This window comes from Idiotropiscis lumnitzeri, chromosome 4 (genome assembly GCF_059441095.1).
Source record: "Idiotropiscis lumnitzeri isolate Australia: NSW breed Sydney's pygmy pipehorse chromosome 4, RoL_Ilum_1.0, whole genome shotgun sequence".
In the NCBI taxonomy this organism is placed as follows: domain Eukaryota; kingdom Metazoa; phylum Chordata; class Actinopteri; order Syngnathiformes; family Syngnathidae; genus Idiotropiscis; species Idiotropiscis lumnitzeri.
Window position 1 is genome coordinate 14,729,648 of NC_142394.1, and position 27,328 is coordinate 14,756,975.

At 38.0% G+C, this 27,328-nt stretch overlaps 1 protein-coding gene across 6 annotated transcripts in view; it reads right to left on the minus strand.

The window, feature by feature from the left end:
- diaph2 (diaphanous-related formin 2) overlaps nt 1-16,037 on the minus strand; it is a 348,568-nt gene extending 332,531 nt beyond the window's left edge. For 4 of the 6 annotated variants that reach the window (XM_088292734.1, XM_088292736.1, XM_088292737.1 and 1 more), the window contains exons 1-4: nt 15,966-16,037; nt 14,988-15,355; nt 4,191-4,223; nt 2,745-2,921 (exon numbers count right to left, since the gene is read on the minus strand). In XM_088292734.1, the coding sequence (XP_088148860.1) occupies nt 2,745-2,921; nt 4,191-4,223; nt 14,988-15,071 (294 nt within the window). In that variant the 5' untranslated portion in view covers nt 15,072-15,355; nt 15,966-16,037. The other 2 variants (XM_088292732.1, XM_088292735.1) reach the window with 2 other exon arrangements.
- Between the last annotated feature and the right edge of the window lie 11,291 nt (nt 16,038-27,328).

Here is a 27,328-nt window from a genome sequence, read left to right on the forward strand (position 1 = left end):
CCAAGCTCAGTGAGATGCATTTTTCGGAGAAGTTCGATCTATTTAATGTTGCGCGTATTGATGAGGGGCTCTGGCTTCCCGCTGTGTTCATCTCAGAGTTTTGACACACACGACAACCTTTTGAAGGCAGAGGTGGTGGATGACGTTTAAATACACCACAGCCTCCCGTGGAATAACGGAATTATATTTGTGCCATCAAAGCATCATTTCACCTCACACGCAAACTTTTACCTTTTCCGATAGCGCGTCTATTTTTGTCTTTTCATTCATTTCCTCAGAACTCCTTCATGACCTGTCAGTAAAATGCTTTAATTTGGGCTGGAAGCTGTTTGGGCCTCAACAACACACTGTGTGCAAGGCAAAGCACTTTCCCTGAAGGAAAAAATAGTTTCACTTTGTCCAGGTCATTAGTGCACAGAAGGGGGTCGAACTAATATGGCACTCCACTTTGAGGCCTGCTGAGCTGCTAAGGCTGCAGCAAGGCGAAACAAACAATAACAGAAAGCCTGTAAAAGATGGAGGCAAAATTAAAAATGTTTGTATGAAAGGGATGGATCTGTATAAAAGTTGATAAAGTGCAACCTTTGCGGTTGATCAACAATCCATTCCGGGATGGTTCAGAAACTATTAGTCCAGTTAAAAATAATGATGTCTGAAATAATAAAAATCATTTTGATTTATAGTTGGTCACCTTCAAAAAATGTGTATTACTCACTGTCATGCAACTGTAAAAACAAGGCTGGAAAGGAAAAATTATAAACACGTGCCAGACGCGTACAGTGAGTACTTGATTTTTCTGGCGAACATTCAAATTTTTCTTGATTGTTGCTTCAGCAATATTGTACTGAGCAGCCAGAACATCTGAGCCAAACTTCAATTTCCGGTTCTATGGTTATCTGTGGCTGCATCACAAAAAAATAACAAATAAAAATTGAAAATCATACATCCATCCATTATTATTATGAAATTAAAACGCACAGCAAAGACTGTTGGGCCTAATCGTTTAGATGATGTGAGTAAATATTTGCAGAAATGCTGAAGTCTTGTGAGGAAGTGCGGAAGTCTAGCAAGATTTGCTGAAGTCTTTTCAAAAGTCTCCCAAGCTATGTGAGAATTGTCAAAAGATTTACAGTAGTCCCGTGTGATTTTCAGGAGAACTTGCAAGATTTGAAAGTTCACATATTCAATGAAGTCTCGCTAGATTTGCAGAACTCTTGTTGGGATTTCAGAAGTCTAACGAGAGTTGAGGAAGTCTTGTAGGAATTGCAGAGTCTTGTAAGTTTGATGTTTTATGATATCTGCGGAAGTCTGTGAAGATCTGCTTAAGTCTATCAAGATTCACAGGAGTCTCGCTAGACTCCCATGAGTCTAGTCTGATCGAAGGGAGGGAGCCTCGCAGGATTTGTTGGGGTCTCTTGATATATGAATTTGGAAAAGATTCTGAAAAACTCAATCTGGATTTTATACTGAATATGTGTGACTGTATTTTAACACTAGTGACAAGTCTATATCAAAATAAAACGAGTTTAAATGTACTGTTCTGTATGTTGTATCTTTTTCATAAAATTGTGGTTGAATTGCCAATTTAGAACTCACTCTATAGACTTGAGCGTGAAGAGTGATGGCTTGAAGAGTACGCAAATGAATATCCCTCTTGCATTTGAATTCATTACTGTAATTGAACATTTTTGCTCGGGATTGTCGATGCCTGTCAAATGTCAGCCGCTGCCCAAACCTGCTTTCTGTGTCATCTGTCAGCAAGCAATTTTAAGCTCGGGTTTAATGTCACGCCAGCATGAGCACAAACATCGTCATTTAGAAGTGAACTGAGTGACAGGGATGAGCAACCAGGCAAGAAAACACACACCGAAGCCTGATTAAAAACAAGGAGCACTGATCGCGTAGTATAGCGCCAGGCAATAAGGGCCATTGTGTGAGAAGGGAGGGGAAAAAAAGAACACACAAAACACACTGAGGTATTATCCACACCTCAACCTATGCAATGAAGCTATAGCTATTGTGTCCTTTGATGCAGAATAACAGAGCTTTGACTCCACAATGGACTGCGAATGAATCGCTTTACCCTAAAATTAGACAAGAAAAAAAAGCCTGACATCCACAAATGATCCTAAATACAAATTAAGTCTATTTTTGCAAGTTGTGTGTAAGATAATTATGAGTCAGCAGGAATGTTACAGCTATGAATGTAAGAGCAGTGTACAGATATAGATAAAAGCAACGTTAAACCAGGTAATTTTCTCACCAAGAAAGTTTTGCCTTGTGATCAAAAAACATTTCAAATCTCTCATTGACTTGACCAAGGCACAGCACACACCTATATATATATATATATATATATATATATATATATATATATATATATATATATATATATATATATATATATATATATGTGTGTGTATATGTGTGTGTGCGTGTGTGTGAGTACGCAAACACAAAAAAAGCTAAGGCCAAGGCGAAAGACCAATGTTGTCCTGTAGGTGGCAGTAATGTCTTCCAATTATCAGAAATTATAAAATTATAATGCCCTAGCATTGTGCTCAGCATGAAGCAAGAACCGTTCAAAGTTGGACTCCTCATCTCAACACTGCTGCCATGGGTTCCACTTTCTTGGAGACCAGAAAGACATTCAGTAACATCACGGTTTGTAAGGACAAATATCATATCAGACCGTGCAGGGACACAAAAAAAAAAGAAAATAATGGGTAGTGCTCCAAACTTACCATCATCTTCTCAAAGAGGTCAATGATCTCCTTTTCTGAGAGGTTCATGGAGCGGTCGTCGAAAAGCGGCTGAGGAATGGGCAGTTCGGTCTGGGCAGAGAGAGGGTCCGTCGGGTGCTGTATGAGGGGCTTCTCTTTCTTCATTCCCGTCTTTCGGAAACTGGTAATGCGGTCGCGCTGCAGGAGAACACAACATTTCAGAAAATCACATCCAATAATATTGTTAGATCAACCTTTAACCCATATTCAGGGAACAGAATTAAACTGTTCTGTGCAATCCCATTGTCCATTAAAAATCGCAAACCATTTTTTTTAGCATTCCAATAAAATGAATTGAAGATTGAGGTACTCCACATTGGACGTTAAACATATTTAAAAAATGTTGCTACCTCAACAAATGCAATTAGAAATAACCGAATACTATACAGAAAAGCAAATACAATATAGTTATCAAATAAATGTGCTCAGTTGGCATCCCATCATTACTGGAACTATTTACTGTAGTGTGAAAAAAGAAAAAAATTTGACCGCCACATGCAACTAATGTTAAGATTAGTATGGAATGGAATAGAGAGCACATGTTGGATTAAATGACATGCACAATGGTTTAGGAAAGTAGTAATTTCATGCACTTTTAATGTGTTGTTCAATTTGTGATTGAATGATTTATTCTGAACTAGTAACCAAGTTGACAAAGTGAAAGTATGGTTTGGTATGGTGCATTTAGAGATAATCAGCTGCTTTCTCCTCGATTTTATTCCAACCTACTCCCACAAATCCGTCACTTAAGAACCACAATATAAAATTCAGTGCTGGGCTGTGACACAAAAAAGTATTCAAAACATTACATTAAATTATTTAAATTGTTATCTAGATGTGTGTTTTTACAGAACTGTACGTATAAATATTTATTACATTTATAATATGTATAAAAATGATATTTTTACATTACCTTAATTTGTAATTAAGAGCAATTCAGCCTTCCCTTCTAATATTGCATTTTCTGGACACATAACTTGTTGTATCGGGTTAAAAAAGTGATGAAAATAAACATTAAATTGGAACTCCTATAATCATAGTTTCACTTTGTCATTGTGGGTTACTGACAGAAAATTCAATGTTTTTTTTCATTCAAATGAAACAACACAATAAATTTACATATATAAACAGACAAATGTGACATTGCCATGCATGATGAGGATGAAATATTTCTGAATGGATCAAACAAACGAGAAGCTGTCACACTTACAGAAGCAAGAAGAACCGTGACAGATTTGAACAGAGGACGATTAGAAATCTGTTTTCTCTGTTAGTTTCAAACGCATGTTTGATCCATCTGTTTATTTCAGTTCAGTCATGTCCCATGCAGCCATGATGAACAGACGCGTAAGAAGCAAAATAACCCCAAAAAAAATGAACATGCCAAAGTAAAACCCAGCACCTTACCATATCGTCGGCCAATGTTTTTATGTGTATGTTCTGTTGGAAGGGAGGGAGGGCAAAATGTAAATGACAGGAAATGACCACAAAACAATCAGAGGTGAACAGAACTCCACATCTGTGTTGAATGTTGAATGCACATGTGTCTTCCCTGCATCATGTCTCATTCTTATGGGAGAATCCCAACAGGATGGAGGTGACCAGCTTGTTTCCATCATCTACACGTGTATCTCAATAAACATGGAAAACTTCATTTATTTCTGTAGTTCAGCTCAAAAATTCACAAAGAGTGAAATATATATATCTATTTTTTTTTTTAGATAATTTGAATGATTCGCTCTGATCTTAGAGTAACAAAATCACATAATTTATAAAATGAACTACTGAAATGAACTTTTCGCTTTGAATTTATTGAGATGCACCTGCATATGATACCAAAAATGACACCGTATACGTTTAGGGCATAAATAATGCTTAAGATTTCTGAACAAATAAGTGAGGGTTAAGTTCATATACCCTGCATGCACACCTGAAAAAAAGAACACCCACCACACACCGTAAGAAAATTAAAATGGATGATAAAAATGGGGATTTCGAATGCTACGGATGAAATTGCAAAAGAATGCAACCATACCTTTTGTGTTCATGTTATTTTGTCAACGGTGGATTTTGAAATATGTCTACAAGCAAATGAGTCAACATACTTTTCAACTTTCTCATGCTGTGCAGTCGTAACATTACTATAGCAGCAAACAGCAGAGGGCGCAAGTGTCCAGACCCAACTTGTTTGCTGCCTAAATGGGCAGCAGAAAAAAATTTACTGGAAAGGGCATTTACCGTAACAGCTTTGACAACATGTGATCCTAATGCTCAATATCGAGCCATTTACAAAAAGTCAGTGGAACATCTAATTTGAATGTCCCTTAAGTCACATTTTCTCTGCAATCATGACAAGCTTTCAAAAAGTGAGTAGTTTGGTTTCATTTTGTTTTACTTCAAGGAACATGACCCTCGTGAGGAAAAGTGGCTCAAAAATACGAGTAATAAAAAGAACCAACTGAGCAATTCTCCCTCACTTGCACTTTGAAGACGCAACGTGTCAGACAAGTCATCAAAGGGTGAATAGTTTTACAAGTTTTGCTTCATTAAAGAAAATGGGAAAAAAAAAATCCTATAAATTAATAAATCTGAGGTTGTTTTTAACCTCAGAAGCTACACTGTGATGATGTTTGTTAAAAACGGCAACAGTGAATTGTTTATAAACTATTACTCTTTCCATACGTTATAAAACCATCATTCAGAACTTTTTTAAGAAGGTTTCATATTCTTGAAACGTGTGCATCACGCAATTACTGTATCAAAAGCCAACATTTCCTCAGAGAAAGGGAACACTCAAAATGACCAAAGCTATGTTCCCAAACACTTTAACGTCTGTCCGAGCCATTATGTGAGTGGACGCTCACTTTTAAAACGGTAGTCGTGTGGCACTGCCAGATGAGCCGAGGCACAGAGCTGTGAGGCACTAATGAATAAAGAGATGTGTGCCGCTAATGGTCATAAAGGCTGCCAATAGCCACAGATTTCTTCACGACTGGAAATGAGTGGTGCTGGGACGAGCAAACAGATAACCAGCTCTAACCTCGACCTCCCTGTGTGCGCCTCCATCAAGCTGTCGCTTGCGGCAACAACCGAGCACACACTGAAAACTTGAATCGCAAACCAACAAAGTGTCATTCTTTACATGCAGTCAGAATGGTCTTTTTTTTTTTAGAAGTCAGGAGAACAAGGACTGTGACTTTGGATGGACGTTTTGACAAAATGTCATTGATCCATTCATTTGGAAAACTAAAGTTTTGGGGTATTTTTCTATTCCATTTTCATCTTTTGTCTAGAGTCAACTGGGATAGGCTCAAGATCCTCGTGACCCTGAAGAGGATAAGCCATAAAGAGAATGGATGGATGTATGACTGAAGGGGAGCACAGTCAAATAGAGGTTACCAAATCTGTCTGCCAGTGGAAAATTGATAAGTGGCCACCATCTTTGTGGGATTTTCGTCTCAGAAGTTTGACTTTCACGAGATATAGGGGGATAAAGTAGTCAGCCGATTGGAAAAGGGGATTCCCGGAGTAGAATACAAAATGAAGTGAAACAGCAACAAGCCCAACAAACAGTGTTAGCACTTGTGTGTTGAATTTCTGTCATATGTAATTAAATCATTTCGTGGAATTGCAAAACTTCTTCAAATCATATCTCGTAAATGGCGTCCGCTCAGCATGATTTCTTCTCGATAAACGTGCCATGAGCGCCAACTTCTCCAGTTTCTAAATCAGACCATTTATGTGTCATTAACCAAAGCATTCAATAGCACTAGAATACTGTGTGAGGAAACACAGGCTAATATTTAAATGTCACGCTTTAACATTTTCTAATCTTTTTAACAACAATCAAACCAGTGGTTGGCAAATTGCCTTGACTTGAGGGCCTTTCCTTGCCCCATTATCTTGGCAACATTGCATCAACGTAATTTAACAATCAAGCTTACATGTCCTCAGGGCCCCCTCAATTAATAAAGTAAACTTTTTCATCATAATAAATGTGTGAGAAAACACCCTCATCCCTTTTATGGAAACGAGTCAAAATAATTGTAAGTGTCCCCTGAATTAAACAATATTTAAAAGTCAGTCAAGGGACACACAACAGCGTATGCATATAATCAATAAAACCAAAATAAGTTAGATTGTGTTTTTATTCTGGCTTCTGACAGTTTAAGGAACATTAGAGATGTATCTCTAATGGCTCTGTAACATGCGCATGTAAAAACAAACCATTTATGTTTAAGTTTGGCTACATTACGAGGCATTTAGCAAAAGCAATAACTGTTATTCCCAACCAATTTAACTGGACCATCTGTATGAGGTCATTTTGAGTCACCCACCGGAACGATCGCGATAAAGTCGGCGGCCGCGACGCCTCTTTTATACGAGTTTAGAAACAAATTAGCTTTAACTTTAATGACTTCTAATAATAACGGGGGATAACTGCCGATAGTTTGTGGTAACTTCGTCAAAACGCCTCGATCTCCCTCTACCGGCAGATGATCATCCTGGGAAAAATACATTTATGAAATATACATATAATTTCGTATCATTTTAAAAAATGCATTCATCCAAATCAAAGCCTGCACTTTGAAAGACACCCTTAGTTGTATACATAACCACCGACATCTGCTATGTGAGGAAATATGCTCGCTATGAACATCACTATTTGTCTTTGTAGACTCAGGTAGAATTGTTGCCAATATAATGGTCCACATTTTTGGATTTCTGGCATCAGAGAGCACCAAATACCAATGGAACTACCCAATTACGAACCGTCTGAATGAATCTTTGTCAAAATTAATTAGGCCCCCTATTTTTCATACGGCATTCAACATCTGCCTTTGTGAACTCAGTGAGGATGTTTGCACAGCAACACACACAATCATTTTCAAGACGTTGCTCATGAACACATGAAAAATAATGTGCCTTTCAAGGCAATCAAATTTAGAGCATTGGTTGTAGGTTTTTGTGTGAGTGCGTGCGTGTCCTTTTTGAACCAATAGATGGGGTAACAAAGACGCAATTAAACCTGACACAAGGAACAGAACATAATCCTGATTGTCTTCTATTCAAGAAGCAAATCACTTCCTGGAAGGCTATTGACCGTCAGCACCTCTCTGCATATTTAAAGACAAGTTAATTTACCTATTTCAAAGACAATTCAGTCACTATTTTCTAGTTATGCAGCAATGACACTTTTTTTCAGACTGTGTACGACATGTACATATGCTTACATTTGTGTACTTGCAGACTAAATACCAAAAGTCCAAAACACAAACTTTTCTTGAACATGACTATTTTTAAAGAAACATGTTGTCATTGACTGATAATTTAACATACAACATCCAAGCCACCTATTTTACTTGTAGTAAGTTGGAATACAAATGCCACATTAGTAACCTGTGTAACCTACAAAATTACTTGATCAAAAGAAATACCGCACTGCTATTTGAGAATAGCACAAGCTAGAAAGTAAAACTGTGACAGGGTTGTACTATCCTGTTAATGTAATACTTGATCACAACATCTCCATCGTCTCTTAACTCAACGTGCTGTGTTGCAGTATTTTCATCTGATTTTTTTTTAACTCCAAATATTAACATTAAAAAAGATTTGTGAGTGTAATGCCAATGTATGGGGAGTATCACTGGAGAATTCAAAGTAAATGAAATGAAATGAAATGAAACAAATGGTTTTCACTTCTAATTGTCATTTTGGACAAGTTGCAAATTAGCAACACCATTTTTGATAATGTTGCTACCCGTACGAGAAACCTTTGAAAACAACGGTACTGTTACTGGAATCTTACGACATCTGGTGAGACCAAATAAAAGAGATGCAAGATCCACTCGACTTGCAAATATGAAACAACTACACCTATTTTAGAAATAATTATAGTCCAAAATGTGAAGAATTTGTACATTACGGTAATTTGACAATACACACTAAGGGATGTGACACGGTACATAAATGACCCAAATAATGCATTTCCACTGCCAGAACTCTACCCTGAAATTGGGAACATAGTGGCGAATAAAAAAATAAAATAAGAGAGAGGTCCAATAACCTTTGGGTAAATAAAGTACCAAGAGCTTCCTGAAACTTCAAGTAGAAATGTTTCTAGAGTTTACAAATGTTAATTAATGTGTAAAAAAATACAAAGAAACAGTTGCGGGGGAAGGAAGAGCTGAAAGTCTTCCAGCCTTCTAGCGTGCCATGAACCATCTATTTGGAAGAGCGCTTAGAAGGACAGACTACAATCTAAGATGAAGGATTCTCATCAGTGCAGCACGCAGAGTATATATAATATGTGTGTGTCTGTGGGGGGGGCGGTATAGCGGAGAGGATTTGGCACATGAATGTTGCAAACAAGAATGCAAAGTCTCACTAAATTAAAAAAAAAAAAAAAACACTGGCACACTTTGCTTAGCTGACTTGCATGGTAAAAACTAAATCAAAAGTGCACAATGAGCTATATGCATCTAAAAATATCTCGGAGCACAGTAATTGCTTTGAAAAATAAACATTTTTAATGTTGATCTACTATGCCTTTAAATGGGCATGAGTGAGTGAGCGTTGGAGCTCTATTATTCCGGGCAGGCACTGGGTTTGCTTGTAGTGTCCTAAAACAGCAATCATTTGAAAGGGGAAGCACACAAACGGCAGTCCGGCCAACATTTGAATGGCTTTTCAGTGAGCGCTACGACCATGTGACTGCACAGTCAGGCCCTCGGGTTATCTCTGTGCCTGCCTGCAAATCTCTTGTACAGTAATCCTTAAGGACTTGCATGACACTTGGCTATGATAAATGTAGTGGAGTTTTTCTGATGTCTGCCCATACCAACTACAATCAGTAAAAAAATGAAGAAATAATAATTTAAGATGGTTGACCTTAAAGTTGCATTTACCATTTATGAACTAATACAAAGTTAAGTTCCCGACAGTTCTGAAATTACTGTTTAACCTTCGTTCTGTAACAATATACAGCAATAACAAAATAAATGTATATCAAATGAACGACGAAAGCTCATGTGTGATATTCATTAAAAGACATTTTCGCTAAAATTCTTCTGCATCTTAGGTTTATAAATGTAAGATGTAGTTTCGGTAAGTTTTCATATTTTAAAACCATTTTTTTTTTAAATTTCATTTCAGGAACAATAATGGAATGCCCTTGGCAATGCAAGTTGTTTTTTAATTACATTTGATTCGAATAAAACATTATTTCATCACAATTAGACAGAATGGCATTATGAAGTATCTTTACTCTGCATCGGTGAATACTGAAATGCAAGTACTCATACTCAGTCTGAAAAAGTTGTATTGGTCCATCCTGAGTCATTTACACCGTTTAGTTATTATCTGTGTGATGAATAGAAACTTTGCACATTGTGGAGGAGAGGTCTATATTTAGTCGACAAATAACCAAGTATGACTGATGTCCGGCAAGAGGACATGAATGAGCCTGAGATGCAGACATACATAAAGAGGGGGTTTCTTCCAAAGCATTTACTAAAGCATTCTTCACCGCTTCCTCTCGCTCCAACATCCTGAATGCCATGGACACGCTCACACGTGGTGCATTTCCTGCCTCACATGCCTGCTCAACACTGACTACATTCAATCAGCGCATTGTGGGAAAGGTACACAACAGCATCAGGAATATAGATCAGCTTTTAAGGGTCGGGCCATTTGGATTAACCCGAATGTCAACAAGACCTTCAGAAGCTTTGCTAAAGCTCCGGTGTCAGAGCGTCAAAAGCTTAAAAAAAACAGAAAATAAGTGTCTAAATATATCTTTTTAATGAATATGCATATTTCAAAATAAATAAATAAATCACATACATTTTCATATTTCAAACATCAGTCCTAGAATTAATTAGCTTTTTTTTTTAATTTGTGTACATTTTTTAACACTTATTTCAAAAGAACAAGCAAGGGTTGTTCAGAAGAAGAAAAATAATCTGGAAAGTACATAATGTAAGCAGACTTCTATTTAAAGCAGTAAAGACTCCAGTTTCTTAATATTAATCAATTGTTTTAAAATGTTTTAGTTTTTCATTTTATAGTCCATTTATTTTGTCATTCGTGACATCAACAATGTCAATGTTAAAAAGAAGCAAAGCAAAAGAATAATGCATTGTGCATTAATCATCTTTACTAAAATATTTCATTCAAAAGCTTTGACAATGGTGAGGTTTTTTTTTTAGATGTGTGATACCACTAAAACTACCACAATACCAATAGAAATTTGTGTTAGCCCATCACTGCCACCGTCACATCACCCATATCCACATAACCATAATTACTCTTTGATGACCCATTTTAATTATTTCAGCGTTAATTACAAATTGCCTTAAATAGAGCCTGTCAGAAAATTTGCTTTTACGTTGTATTTACTAGCTTCAACTTTAGTTGGTTTGTAATTAGTTTTTTTTTTTACTACATATAGCTGTCGCTCATCAAGATTGCATCTTATTTAGCCTTTCACAAAAATGTGATGGGATTTTCTATGAAAGTGAAAGCAACGTGTTTGGTATGTTTACTTTAAAAGACTGCTTTTGATTCCAATTAATTTTATGAAAACACTCAGCTGTAAGCTCTTGTGACTTTTTTCCTTTTTTTCCATTTTTCCATGGCAAAATATAACATTTCAATTACTGCGAGCAATTGTAAGGACACAGTGACACATATTTCTTGAAATTAGTACAATCCTAGCATAGTATCGAACTTTTTTTATGATTTCCCACTTAAATCTTGAGAGAACACATCCTGGGATCATGCCTAAATTGAGACACGGGAATCCAACTATTTTGTGGATGCATGGGAATGACTTCCCTCTCATACAGCTCGGTGTGACATCATCTTTTTCTCTCGTATGCGAAAAAGAAACATTCTCCCATTCCGTCAAACCTGCTCACCCGAATTCCTTTCAAAAGCTCCTCTCGTTCTCATGTCAATTTTTTTCACCCAGTATCAACAAAATGGGTCGTAAAAGTAACATTAACTTTAGTAATGTTATTCCGATAGCCTTGGCTGGGTTAAGTATCTGTTTGTCCTGGGCCTAAAGCCCAAATGGTGTAATTGTGATGTAATCCTTCCTGGTGCAGTATTCCGCCTCTACAGACTTGTTTGACTCTGCTGATACCAAACTACACCACTGACTGCCAGTTTGCGTCAGACTCGCACAAAGAATGGACTCTAGTTAGAGTTTCATCTTATCATCATCATCATCATCTTAGATGGCCAATCAGTGTTGAAGAGGTTTGTGTTAATATGGTGAAGCCACCATTTGATGGAAACCCCACAAAAATACTAGACAGATCAACTTAACGCTTGCATCCCTGTCCTTCACAAAGTTGCAACTCCTGCACTCCAAGCACACTTCAGGCCAGCAAGAAAGTGTGGGATAAACAAACCATGACAGCTCATGGACCCACCCAGAGGTGAATAATTACTTCCTCTGAGATTTCTCTCTAATCTCGTTGCACACTTGAGTGCAATGACAATAAAGGGATTTCTGATTCTGATTCTGATTCAACAACAACTCGCCAACATGTTGAGCATTGATTCGCTTTGGAGGGCTGAGAAAAGGGGCAAACATTGGTGTGTCGGACACTCTTCTCAGGAACCAGAAACATTTGCAGGGTGAGCTCATTCACACTCTGAAAGGTTTGGAGTCGGGATATTCCAGAGTTGCAGACTGATGTCAGCGATAGCTTGTGGGAGCACATGGCATCTCACTTGCATCTGTGATTTCCTGTCTAGCAGTCATTGTGGTCGCACTTTCCCTTTAAAACGTTGCTGGAACACAACCAGTGATTACAAAATGTTTGCAACAGAGTATTTGGCCCTGGTTATGGGAAAAGTTAATACCATAGCAACATTCCGAGCTTGAAATTTAGCATTTGAAGTCTGTGGTATCAACTCTGGCTCATTACCTTCAATTAAAATACATGTAGGAGCAATCAGGAATAAAAAAAAAATATTGACCACAAATGCTCTTGAGTGAGACTGTCAAAAATATTTACTGTTTAAAAGGCCAACTGAACCTATTTTCTAAGTGGTAAGTGACGTAAATTATTGTTTGACCACCAAGTTCATACGATTGCTGACAGTACGTGCGTGTGGGTGGGTGGGCGTGTACAGCTGCTCACACGGCACACGTGCATGATTTGCAGTTTTATATTACCCTGCGTGAAAGGGAGCACGACAGACTGCAAACGACAGCACTTAATAGAAGGTTTTGGATGTTTTCAGTCATAACAGACAATGTTTATATAAGAACTACATGGCAATGTGCAGCCATGTGACTCTGTCAGTCAGGCGGTTCAACCAACATTGTGCACTGCAACCACAAAGGAATGGTGATGGCATAACCTTATGCCAAAGGAGCCCCACTGATAAACAGATCTTATAATAGATTTCCCCAAATGATGGCATCCCCTTTAAAAAGTGGCGCACCCCAAATAGAAAACTCATTTTTCTTGTTCCACTAGAGTCTAGACCTTAGGTCTAGTGACTAGACGGTGACTAGATGTAAATGAATTTGCTCTGACTGTTGTGACAGACACAGCAACATGTTGCCTGATGAGCAGACAATTTATCCTGTAAAGCTCAAGTATGAAATTTCATCTCAGTTGACTTTGGTCGAGAGGCAGGGTACACCTGCAACTGGTTGCCACTGAATCACACAAGTTGTGAATTTGTTCCAACACGGTGCCTGAAGAGCTGATGTGGCATCTGTAAAGATTAAGTTATTGGATTAAATGCAATCTTGTGTCTTCACTTTGATAACTTGATAACTTTCTAACATAATTACATTTGGTTTTCTTGCATTTCCAAGTATGTTGGTTAAACAACCATGAAAATATGTTTTATAGAGGGCCATGTTCCTAACAAATATCTAAAATACTCGACCGTACTTTGATGAAGACGCGTAACATAAATGTTGTCACTGTCACTTGTATAGCGCTTTTCTACCTTTGGTACTCAAAGCGCTTCACACTATTATCTCATCTACCTACAGATGATGCGGCATCAAGAGCAAATGGTGGTTCACTATCTTGTGCAAGGATGCTTTGTTTCACACTGGCCGGAGACAACCTCTATACGGCTGAACCATGGCGCCCATAAAGCTATTTGTCATTACTTTGTTTTACTGACACCAAGTGTGGACAACCCTGGATTGGAAATGTAATAATTGGACATTAAAGGCACATTTTTACTTTCAGTCTTAAAGCATGAATTTGGTTGATTTGAATGTAAAACGCAAATGGCTGCATCATGAGATTTTTGGAACAAGTTGTTTTACCCTGCTACATGTCAACTGAGACGAATGTAAATAGTGGTTGGTAACAGAGGCATTTATTCCATCTGCAGATGCTTAAGTTATGCTTTCGGTACTCACTACAACCGAGTTCCATTCCTAATGCGGTGAGATAAGTCGAGTTTGTAGGTAAGTGGGCACACACCATAGTCTATCACCAACCTACAATAATGCAATAGTTAATTTAAAAAATGCATTCAATATTTGTATGAAAAACACTTACAGGCCCATACATATTAAATAATCCAACAAAACAGTGTGTAAGGAAGTAATTGAGCATGCCTTCTTGAGCCATGTGACGATATATTCTTACAAAGCTGCGCAAACTACCTCCGTCCGTCATCTCAAAACCATCTACATCGGCGGCCTTAGAGGACCCAAGAAGCATGTACATATAAAAACATTTCCCAAGAAAAACACCTGGTACTCTCTACAGTTGAGTAAAGAAACATTCAGGCTACTATGAGTAAAACACTAATTACAAAAGATGACTAAGGTGTTATGTTCCACATAGGTAGGGCCACACCACAAAGCAATTAGTCAACAAACTGCGAAACTACTTCCAACATGAGCGGTAGGTAAAAACGCTGAGAGCCAACTGTCACAACAACAATGCTCTCTACAGTAATTTTAGGGGGAACCAACTGACGGGATGATCACATGATGCACTAAGTGCAAAGCGCAGCACAAAGCTAAAACATTAGCCTTTAGTGGAACTCCCAAATCTATTCGCTGCACTCGCACATCAATAACTAACTGCATTAAAAACATGATTGTATGAACGCTCATGATTGTGAATGTAATATGATTAGATGAAAAAAGGGGGGGGGGTGGATTAGTGACTTTCTCGACACTCTTTTTCATGCAACACATACCAGCTTTTTGTTTCTGCCTTCATCCTCGCTGGACCTCTTTTTAGAAGGTTTATTGGGGTCCTCCCCACCACTGGCTTGATCCATTTTGCCTCCAAAGTTGTTTTAAGTTCCCTTCTCCAATGACTTGACAGGAACTCCGCCACAACAACAAAAAAGTTGGCAAGCTTCACTCGTAAGCTCTTGTCAACACGTCACTTGGCAACACATTCCAGGGTGAGCTTTTTCCATATCCATTCGGTTCGGGGAGAAAAAAATATTAAAAAACAAAAATAAGTGGAAGTGTTGCGAAAAGTAGTATCCGAGTGGATGGGGTGTCGCTTCAAGATGAAGAGGTGTGGTATCCGTTCAGCATTCTTCTCTGTTGCTCTCTGAAATAACATGACAGCATTATATTAATGAGGATATATTTTCAAAAGAATGTCAAAGATGATACTTTAAAGCAAATTGAAATCCCGCACAACGAGTTTCCCGAAACAGTCTAGTTAATATTCAAAGTACATCCAAATTCAGCGCGGGCAGAATGCACTGGAAAAGGCGACTAAATGATTTGAAACACGTCGTCTTATTTTTATGTTACAAGAGTTAGCACAGCCCTGCGTTTCTATTATTTACAAAAACAACTTAGAAGCGTTTAAGTTAGCTATAACATAGTAAAGACCACACTATTTCCAATAAAAAAGACGACTAAGAGAGACACGATGGGAGTTTTTAGCGTTGCCAACAAAGGCTATCAGCCACGTAGCATCGCGCTGATTGATCTGAATTAATATCAATAGTAACAATAGTCCAGAAATCACCGTTGTTCTCTCTGGAATACTTTGCAAAGATGTACATCTAGCCACGTTAGCGTACATGAAACTTCGTCGCCACTAGAACGTCAACTACTTGGTCGCTAATACTACATGTCAATAGACAGGATAAAACAATACATTGCAGTATGAAAAATATGACGACAGTAATGTGTCCAGTAAAACTCACAATATCCCATCCTGGTCAATATTGTTACTACCAAACATGAATGCCAGGCCCACGCTAAGCCCCGCCTTCTCTAATTTTACTGGTTGGTGGGCTAGACAAGGAGTCGGACTCCCGACTGTTATTGGTCTGATGTGTTGCCTGTCATAAGGTTGGCGTGGCATCGTTTTGTGTAGACAAGAGGGTCAGAAGTGATTTCATAACAAGTGGATGGCGCTCAGTGAAAGCAGAACAGATCTCTAACTGTACGGAATCGTGATATAGGAGCGACGTCATACCGGAAATAGTGCCGGAATCTTTGATAACGAAACACATCCAGCATGTCCCGAGATTTTTTTCCCTTGAAAAACATACACACTGACACCCGCGCGCGCGCACCCGTATTGCGTCAGTGATTGTGAAACGTGTATGTCAATTAGATTACTCTCGAGTTATAAAATAGTATGTCATGAATGATTGTCTTGTGTGCACATAAAATAAAACTTGGACGGATGAGCGGGAAATTAGCCTCATGGCATACTTGACTGTATGAATAAGGTGGCCACTGTAAAACAAAAAAAATGTGTTACTATAGATGTGTTACTATTTGAAACAGCTCCCAGGTGTCTTAGCAACACGTCTCTGACATTCATCAACATCAGTCACAGCATTACAACCCAAGGATAAAGAATTCTGGCCTTTTATACAGCCTACTTCTCGTCCATGGTGAAATCAGCTCATTTTAGGGGGGAAAAAGTCCTGTATACAAACATTCAAAAGTAAATTTCCATCCTATGTGATGTCCCTGAGCATCCAGTGTAGTGTTTAAATTCAAATGTCTGGTTTATGTGAGTTGTCTATCTTTTTCTGCAACCAAAACTAAAATAAAAATAAAAAATAACTCTGAAAAAATGTATGATCATGACGTTGACAAACTAGCACAAGAGACAATCCATGGCAGTCATTCATGGAGTGTGGCAGAATCACATATCAGTTATCGTGCACAATGGACACCTTCTGCCAAGCAGACCGCTTAACAAACTGGGGGTTAAGATCGGGGATGTCGATTGTGGCTATGTAAAGCCCTTTGAGACTGTCTGTGATTAAGGGCTATACAAATAAAATTGACTTGACTTGACTTGACTTGACTAACAAGTTTTATTAGCAACTCGTGGAAATAATAACTACCCTCAAAAAAAGTGAAGTCATCACTTAAGGCAGTAAACAAACATGCATTGGATGTATGCTCCATGTAAAATACAAAATAGGATAAATAGAAAGCCTTTAAAAGATGAAATGATGACTCGTGTGGTCTACTGTTTCCATGGAATTTTTCCACTGTATACCCTTATAATTTGTGTTATATGTATAATGGTCTGCACTTAGAAATACTGGTGACACATGTTGTTTATATTTCGTGGCATCTACTACAGCTTACATTGCCCCCCCCCCCCCCCCCCCCGGTCACTCAGAGGGTTTATAATTAAACACACAGAGCTATTGTGGACATGGAATATTATATCCCCAGAGGTTGTTTGACTGGAATGACTGACCAAGGCCTTGGGAAAATATTTATTCCTCTTCAGACCCCAAAAGTGTCTGATTTACTCACTTTGTAATATCTAACTACTAGTGAACGTGCCTTAGCCTATTACTTAAAGAACAACATAGGTATACAATGTTCTCTCGCTACTATACACTTGGTGTTCCGGCTTCAGTGCTTTGTGGGTTTTTACAAAGTATTCATCACAAAAAAAAGAAAGAAATACAGCCCTATTAGTGGCTATATTGCAGAAAGACAAAGAGATGAGTTGACTTGAAGGCGTTGTAAATACCCATACAAGGCGCATGATTGGTTGCGTGTGACATTGGCCAATGAGGTTTATCCCATGAGCTTATTATACAATATATTACAATACAATTTTATTTATATATATCGCATTTCACAACAGCTGGAGCTGTATCAAAGCGCTTTCCATTTGGTGTATTATGAATTAGCTGGAGAATAGTTGTCTTCGATACTGATCATCTTACCTTGTTGCATCTCGCCAGCCTTATCCACATTAATAAACGAACGGCACTTTTAAGCAACGTTCTGTTCGCAAAATCAAACCAACTTTATCCAAATGTGCCGTTCAATTAGTCAGAGTTGAGACAAATAAGCAAATGTTAAACTGCTGTGATCAGAAGCTTTGAGCAGGGTGCGCTCAGCAATCCGACAAGCGCGGCTCGCTCAGCAAGACGAGGACGAAGAAACATCAGCAAAAATTAATTTGAAAGTGTTTGTTAATTTTTTTTCTAAAACAGCTTACCTTAAATAGAATTCCGGCGTAAATCCCCTCCCCCCAAATAAAACCAAAATAAAATAATAATAAGTCACCTTTTTCTTTCCAGTTTTTCACCTTTCGCAGGGAGTTCTGGTCCAAATTAAACCGCGATAAACAGGGAATTATTATACTCACTAATGTGAAGTGCACTTGACTAACTATTGGCAAGTGGAATATCTGGGCATGGCATTATATGCAACCTTTAAATTTTGTACTTTTTTGTCAATATTTTTCATAATTTTATAATAAACGCCAGGAATTGTCTTTCTACAAGTAGTTGTGGATTACAGATGCAACGAATGGTTTTCTAACTAAAAAAGCAGTGGCTGTCCCACACATGAGGTATGAAGCCGCCTCATGATGCCAAATATAATATATAATAATATAATATATCGTTAAGAGTTACTCGAAGCATAGTGTACGATAATAACTGTCAGCTAGTGCTAAAGACAAAGACCTTCTTTTTTGATCACATGTCATAGCCAGCCTCTTCTGATAAATTTTCATTTCAAACATTGCCCTCAAAACTTGAATTAAATGCAAATGTTTTGTACTTCTTTCCCAAGTACGCGCATATAAATGGGCTAATTTTGGACCCATTCTCCCAATCTAATCAAAGTAAGCCAAGGCCTCAGTATGGACTCTCTATAATAGTATCTTTCCTGATTATCCTGTGTGTTAAGATTTTTGTTGTAGTTTTTTTTTTTGCCTTCCCAGATCCATTTTTTTAAATGCCCGGGTTAACGATCATAAATATTAAAAAACAGTGTGGTCAATGAGGTCAGACTTCTTCTTCTTTGGCTTTTGCCGCATTGTTGAAGCTGCTTGTGGTACCATCCTTCTTCCCATAGGTCAGTCTTGGTACCACACAAGACTTCTAGTTTTGGACAGATATTTTGTGTGTGGTGTGCTGTGTGCGTCATCTCGAGTGCACAACAAACACACTGAAAAGTTGCATGGGCACAATTTTATTTTTCTTTAATAGACCTATGTGAGGTCACCCACAATTTAAAAATCGATCAAGGCATTAAAAGTCTTAATGTGTGTACCAGGCTGAAGTTGTTGTGCTCTTTGCTCCCCTGACAGCCGAATAGACCATTACTATGTTTAGACCATATAGATAAAAGGGATAACTTGTAAATTATTAATGCATTCCAAGACTATACTGGAAAGTGAAAGAGTTGACTCAAGGAAAACTCTCCCTATCAATTTGTACATCTGGTGATTTAATATTAAGGTTTTTTGTTGCATGCATCCGGAAAGTTATTTACCTTGTTCATATGCAAAAATTTAAAAGATTAATCTAAAAAATATGAATAAATAAATTTTAAAAAATTACATTGAGCCTCAAATCCCCCAGCCTTCCCTTTTGGAAAAAAAGGATACTATGTAACCTTGATTTCACCATCTCTCAGTTTATTATTTTTTTTAAATATTTTTTTCCTCAAAAATATGTATTACACTGATATTGCGCCATGTCCTCAGCGCTCATGCTGGAGATAGACGACCCTCAGAATTGTTTGTTCTGGAGAGAGAAAAACAGGCATGAAAATCAATAAAAACAAGCCACTCACGATAAAAACGACAGCACCGAGCAGCAAGTACGGCCCTGGTTTTTTTTGTTTTTTTTTTAATGCCATTATTGACTTACCTTGTTCACTTCCCCTCTGGCAATGTCACACAATACTTAAATGGCAATGGGAAGAAAGACAAAAAAAACAACAGATATTCTCTCACCCTTACGTGTATTGTGTTGATTATTAATTTTACCATAAAACTGGTTCAGCTTTCAACAAAAATGTGCGGTTCACTTCAACCTCTGTATATGGCAATCCTTTCTCTGCATTTCCTTGAGACGCTTAACACCCCACTTTCTCCCGCGTCTTCTGAATTAGAATTAGAATTAGAAATCCCTTTATTGTCATTGTACTCAAGTGTGCAACGAGATTAGAGGGCTCCCCTCTCCAGTGCAATACAACAATAATACAGACAAATATATAAATTAGATAAATAAATAAGAGAGTGCAATGGAATTTAGTACTGAATGGGGTATATAAAAACACAGGAGCCTCGCCCTCCTGTTGGACTAGCTATTAGTTGCATACCAGATAATCCTAGCAACTAATTTACTAACATAGTGCTTCTATCATACTCAATATTTTAATTATTCCCATGAGTTTTTGTTATGCGTCCTTGGGTCCCTTAAAAAGAACCTATATCAGTCAAAGCGATTATTTCCATTATTATTATTATTATTATTATTATTATTGTTATTATTATTTATTTTTTAATTTTTTTTTCAGAAATTGCGTGCTTTACATTTCAACCACATGGCTTGACTTGACTCTTTTAAATCTTTCAAATTCTCTCTCACCATTTCCATGTGTTGCCTCTCTCCAGATTTGAAACCCTCCAAATTGCAAAACAGACCCATATTTTATGTTTAAATGTGCCCAAACTGTGCAAACGTGTTTCTGTAAGAGATAAATCCAATCACCTGGCTGCAATATTAAATTGCCGCCAATTTCAAGCTTGTGAAATGTGAAAAAAAAAAAATCAACAAGAAATATGAAACGTTTTCAGCAGGAGTAGAACTGTCTCCTTACAGGCTTACAAATGTTTCAAAGACATTTTTCTCATTCCATATTTCAGCAGATATTGGTGTGTTTACTGCATTTATTCATCTGCCGATGGGAAGAGGCATGTACTGTCTTTCAACAGAAACTGGAGTTTGAAACAAAATGAGAAAGAGATGACGGAGAAATATGGCAAAACAGCAAGAATTGATGCTGACTTACCAGAACATGGAGTGATTACATGTCAAGAGTCTAACGCTAATCAATACTTAAAACGCTCTCACCATATAGAAGAGCATCTTTACTACTGCACTGGGAATTTGTTTGGAACATGCAGTAAGACTCCAATCTTCAAAGAATTTCTGTTCACGCGTTAATGTACACACCCATTAAAAATATCAATTTTCATTACAAATTTCAATTACAGTTGTAGTCTTTTAAATCCCTGTTATGAATGACCTGATGGTATTTTATGCCTCCATCCAGCCATCCTTTTACTTTAACGCATTTTAACTTCATTCCATCTTTATTTAACGAGAAAATTTCTCGTTGAGTCAAAAAAAAAAAAAAAGATTTTCAAGGAAGTCTTGGGCAGGAGGCAGCCACGCTTTTTCCCAACTTTGTACGAGCATCCAGGGGGCGATTGCAACCAATTATCTTGTGACCAAATTGAACAGGATCAAGCATTTTTCTTTTTACTGTGAGTGATGGACCTCAAAAAAGTTTGATATAGAGTATCAATCATCTGACGACATTTTACAAAAACATTCATGTATAAAATATCGCCATAATCCAAGACAGATAAAAATTTTGCAGCAGCAAGACGCTTCTTTGCAAAAGAAAAACATCTAGTTGCGAAAATAAAATTCCAGTTTCAGCCTCATTCTTAACAAGATTTCTGTATGTGGCTTTGAAAGTGAGTGAGTCATCAATTCAGACAGCTAAATAGTTGTACATCTTGACCGCCTTTATTTCATTTTTACAGTTTGAAAACAACATGATCTTTCTTTATCAGCATTGAGAACAAGTTTCAAGTGAATTGATGAGTGCTAGTCAGCTACAAAAGCTTTCTGCAATGATTCAACAGCCTGCAAAAGAGTTGATCCATACCAGTAAATAACAGTGTTGTCGGCACAGAAATGTAAATTTGCATCGGGCACATTTCGATCTGATTCATTGATATGAATAACAAATGAGAGGAAACCTGTGGCACCCCCTTACGGACAGTAAGAAATTCAGAGCAATTTAGGCAATTATGTGCTCTCAAAATCCAGAGTGACGCAATTCAATTTGAAATATGTCCTGGTCAAACGCCTTTGACAAATCAATAAGAGAAGCACAGTGTTAGTCTATGTCAAATGCCACAGAAATGTCATTTAACAATTTCATTAGTATGTTTTTTTTTCTGAGGTGCTGATGAAATACAAGTACATAAACGCCTTTACTTGCTCACTTACAAGAGCTTCAAGAATTTTGACCAGACTAGAAAGGTTGGCTTTTAGCTATTTTTTTTTTATGATTTAATCTTTTGAAGGCTTTCTGAACTTCCTGCATCAGAAAATGTACAAGATTAAAGGGCTCTGCAGTGTAAATTGGAAGAATTGTGCAAAAAAAAAATATTGCCCGGTTTTTATTCAAAATCTGTTTACAATCTCGGTCTTATTAATTTTAGTGATGCATAAAATATAGTAAGGAAAAACCAGAGTACTTAAAAGTGACTTAATAACTTTCGAAAACATCTGAGCATTATTTACATTTTCATTTGTGACAGACAAATATTCTGATTTGGCTTTTTTAATGAAGGAAGAGCATTTGTTCCTTAAATGTCTGAAACTAGACCAGTCTTTGGGAGAGTCCATTTTTCTTGCCTTGGCCCAAGCTCTCTTGCACTCATGAATAGCCTCCGCTGGTTTTGGAGAGAGCCATGAATTTACAGTATCCATCAAAATGTCCCTCAAAAAGTTCAACTTGTTTCGGCATCTGATATCTTGTCCTCATTGTGGGATATAACCCAGACCGATCGGCAGCTAATCGTAGGACACCTATAAACAAACATCCATTCACACTCACGTTAAGTCAAGACACGACGTACGACGCTCACTTGGCAAACATGTGAAAGATTTACGGTTGGTGAACTCACGTACAAACACGCTCACATGCAAAATGATGGCAATATAACTCTAGAATTGATTTGTCCATGATCCTGCACCAATCTAAAGACAAAATACTGACTGGTCCAACAGATGTAAGGGAGTGTCTGGCATCGCTCTCTGTCAACAGCATGTTCTGCAAATTACTGCCCAGGTTGCTCCACCTGCAAACTGCACCCCCAGGGTGACTTGAGCCTGCTGAGCAGTTGGGCAGTTGGTTACCGGACATCTGGCCAGGAATTAACAGGTAGAGGGAGAATAAGGTAGTTTGTCAACAAAATCGGCAGTATTCAATGTCGTAATTAGGACTCTGCCAAAAAATACCAACGGGCAGCATATGGCGAGTGTTCTGTAGATATGACAAATTAAACTCGACTGTCTCAGTGCATGAAGTTCCTCAACCATTTAGCTCCTTAACTCATTTCAATAGACTTTCTCTGCATGGAATTAAATTTATTATTATTTTTTCAACACATTACTATTGAGGATAGGTTCCAAACAGTATGAGCAAGAAGGTGAAGCCACAGCAGGGGAAGCACTACTCAGTGCAAGGCAATGTTCCCTGTAATTTTCCATGCGTCTGAGCATTCACAAAAACTCCCTGAGCCTTCGTTAGATCACGGCGAACAATTGTGAGACAGATCAAATCAGCCCAAATTTGTAAAAACAGGTCTAGGATATTATGCCACATTTTTTGTCGTGAATCAGCCCAAATTGACTTTAATTTGTCCAGAAATCAATGACAGAAAATGCTATAATAATCATATTTTAAAAAATAAAATAAAAACTCACTTAATAGTTGCTATTTCATAATGCAAACTGTATCAACTGAAGAGTGACATGAGAGACGCGTTTCATCAACAATATGAGTATAAAATTGCTTAAAAAGGTCAACTACATTAAAGCTTGCATAATGTTACTGCTAATTACTGTAAACTTGTTGAGATCATTCGCTTGTTAGACAATAGTCCTCAAAAAGGATTTTGAGGGCTTTACCTAGCCCAGTATATTTGAGAATTTTTCTCAAATTTACATTCTTTAGATTAGGTGAAAGTATTAATATTCAAAGACTTTGGTGGTAAATATTAGTAAACAGAGCTGGGCACTTGACCTTATTTTGCCAGTCACTCCCCTCTGGCTGCGATCTTGGTACCGTTAGGCCTTGAATCTCCGGCCTTACTTATAAAAATTGTTGTCCCCCGACCCCATTCCGAAATGAGCAATAATGTTAAAGTTTAATTTGAATGACTTTCGCTTTGCTATTCGGTGCCGTTGGGGAAAAAAATGCCTAACATGCAATCTGAGCTCATATTGTATTTTAAATTGGATACTGTTTTGCTATAAAAGCTGTACCGGTGTGAAATTCTTGATCGATGACCTGCCAAATGCACCATAACACAGAAAGACAAAAACACTTTTTTTTTTTAATCGTCAATATACTGTTGCTACTCTCTCCAAATGACTTTCAAGTCAAGGTGAAAAAAAAAACACACTGAAATACTTTTCCATGACATGTCATCTGGAATTACTTTGCTTGCTGCTTCTGGACAGCAATTTGCCCACGTTGTGTGGAATTCAACAAGATTAGGGGTGATACTGGGTTGCTATTTTTAGACGTTCAAACGAAGCAACTCCACCTCTGCTGTTGAGCGCCTGAGAAACAGCAGGTTGTGGCTTTGTGCCCAGAGAGGAAGAGGGCAGCACCAGGACAGGAAGCATGAGAGGATTTTTTTCCCAGTGGGAAGCCCTATTAGGTCTACGTTGGGTTTACAGAGGACAAACACAATGACTAATGCCATTGCAAAGCTTAAGTACTGGCTGGAGGGCCCCTGTTGACAAAGAAATTGTTTCCATGTTTTGCTTTTTTAAAATACAATTGATTCGGAAACTATAATACGCTGGAATAATTTTCTTTAATTTTTACTGTTTGTGTCACCATTGTGTCACCTATCAATGTTCTTTCCATATCATCAATATCGGACCTCTATCCTCATTCATGACATTTCCTGCGTGAACAATTCAGTTTACGCTTATCAGCAAGTGCCAGTGGAACTGCGGCCTGCTACTGTATTTGCTCTTACAGTGGAACGGGCCAGACAGTAATGATTCCAGAGGACATGACAAGCACTCAAAGGTTTGACCCTGTTTATTCTGGCCCAGTTCAAACCGACAACGAAAAACGGCCTCACTCTCAGAGTACACAATACTCATCTCTGTAATCTACAATGTTTTTTCCATGCGCCTGAGGCCATCAAATTAGTCAAGCACTGCTGCAATGCTGTGATCAGTGGGGGCATAAACATGTGTGGTAATAAAAGAGGGTGGCTTCATGAGGCGTGGCGCACCAAACGACAGCCATTTACCATCAAATTGCGCTGCCTACAAGGTCAAAAGTTTATAGCGCGTCGGGATAGAGAGAGAGAAGGAGAGATCCCCCTAAAATATGCATATAATCTGAACTCATGTATTTGTTTTTGGATTTGGATCTCTGGAATTTGGGCGGGAAAAAAACGAACTAAATATATTCATTGTGGATATGTGATACCCACTGAGGGTAATCACAGTGGTGTATGTTTCTGAGACTGATTTTTATTTAAAATAAATTTTCCCTCTGATATTTTGGTGTGTCAGACAAGTACTCAATTTGGTCAGTAGATGGTAGTGTGAGACCAAGGGTAAGCCTGTGACGCCTGCGATGGTCGTCATGAGCGCATGCGCGCATCCATTTGCTCACAGCTGATGAGATAATTACTGCTGTGTCGTTGCCTCTACGCGACCTCACACTTTAACGCGTTTTTAAGGTAGGTCAAACTTTTACCGTAAAAGTTTGTAAACTAATATTAAAATGTCATGATATGCTTAAAATAAGTATATTACCGTTTTGTATAGTCGTCTTGTGTTGCCAATCGTCGAGCAGTGAAATGGCGTCTACTTTGTGAGATGAGCTGTTACTGGTCGGTGCGTTACAGCGTTCCCATCCAATTAGGATGTTGACATTGAAGTATTACGTGGTTCAAACTTTGTAAATAAGGTTGAATTGTTTTAAAAAGCATTTCAATTGTTCAATATTGCACTGTATGTTTTGTGAATTGTCAATAAAGGTAGCTGATGACAATTGGCTAACAACGGTAATCAGTGTCGCTGACACTACGCTACCTCACTCTTTAAACTGTTTTTCAGGAATATATACATCTGTTGTTTGGCACTGCATTTCGGTCCCTGCAAGTAATACAAAGGAATTTTAGTGCGAAATTTATGATGTAAGATGGCTAATGTCAATCTGCTCTCTCAGTTACAAATGAGTTTTTCCACTTTTGCTGTTTGAGTGACAACAGGGCCAAAAAAAGTTTAATCCCGTCATCAGCCCTCCAAAATACACAAATAAAAACGCATATCCCATGCAGATCAAAACCAGACAGATGACAAAACGTCCATTTTAAATAATGTATATGCATTGGGATAATTGGGCAAAAAAACTTTGCATAAACTCCAAATGTTCTTCAAAAAACACTGATAAAAAACATGCTTTGGCACCCCCCCCCAAAAAAAAAAAACAAACATAAAAACTTAACCATAGGTGAATCCATGTGTGTTGAATGGTGAGTATGTGGGGATTCATTGTTGGAGAGTCATTTTTTTAAAATCAGACGCCAATCATTGCAGTATCTCTGTTTTTTTTAATGTGTGTTAGAATGCGGTTGTCTACATGTGGGGTCAGCACTGGCATATATTTCTGCACATCCTCCCAGTTTGTCTTGGAACAAAGTGTTTTATTGCTGTCATTGTCACTTGTTACCCAGTAGGACGCTTATTGACACTTGGCCACACTGCTTTGGGGAACGAGGTAGGGGTCCTTGTTGTGAAATGGTTGTGCAATCTCAGGTCTTTTCCTTGAAGGTAGTTAGCCACACTCCTTTGGCTTTTCTTCAAAGCCACCGCAAAGCCAGTGAGGGGGAAATGACAATGGTCAGGTTTGTTGAGTCAGAACATTAAACCAAGCAAGAAGAAATGGCTTCAGCACTTCAGCCACCTCAAATCACCTCGCTGAGGCACCTAAACGCCATCTTGATGAGCAAAAAGACAGGCGTCATTTTGGGGTCCACTGTGGCCTCACAGAAGGGGAGCTCATTTCGGCATTGCTTGTTTCAGCAATGGTGATGTGAAGGAGCAGCTTTCTAGTGGCAGAGGAAAGCTTTCATTAAGGCTTAAATTGAGGGACACCACCACCATCCCCACATATTTGTTTCCGAGAAGGCAATTGAAGAAAAACAAAAAGAGCGGGGCGGGAAGAAAACCAAAAACAAATGGGCCCTTGGAAAGCTTATTAAAGTTCC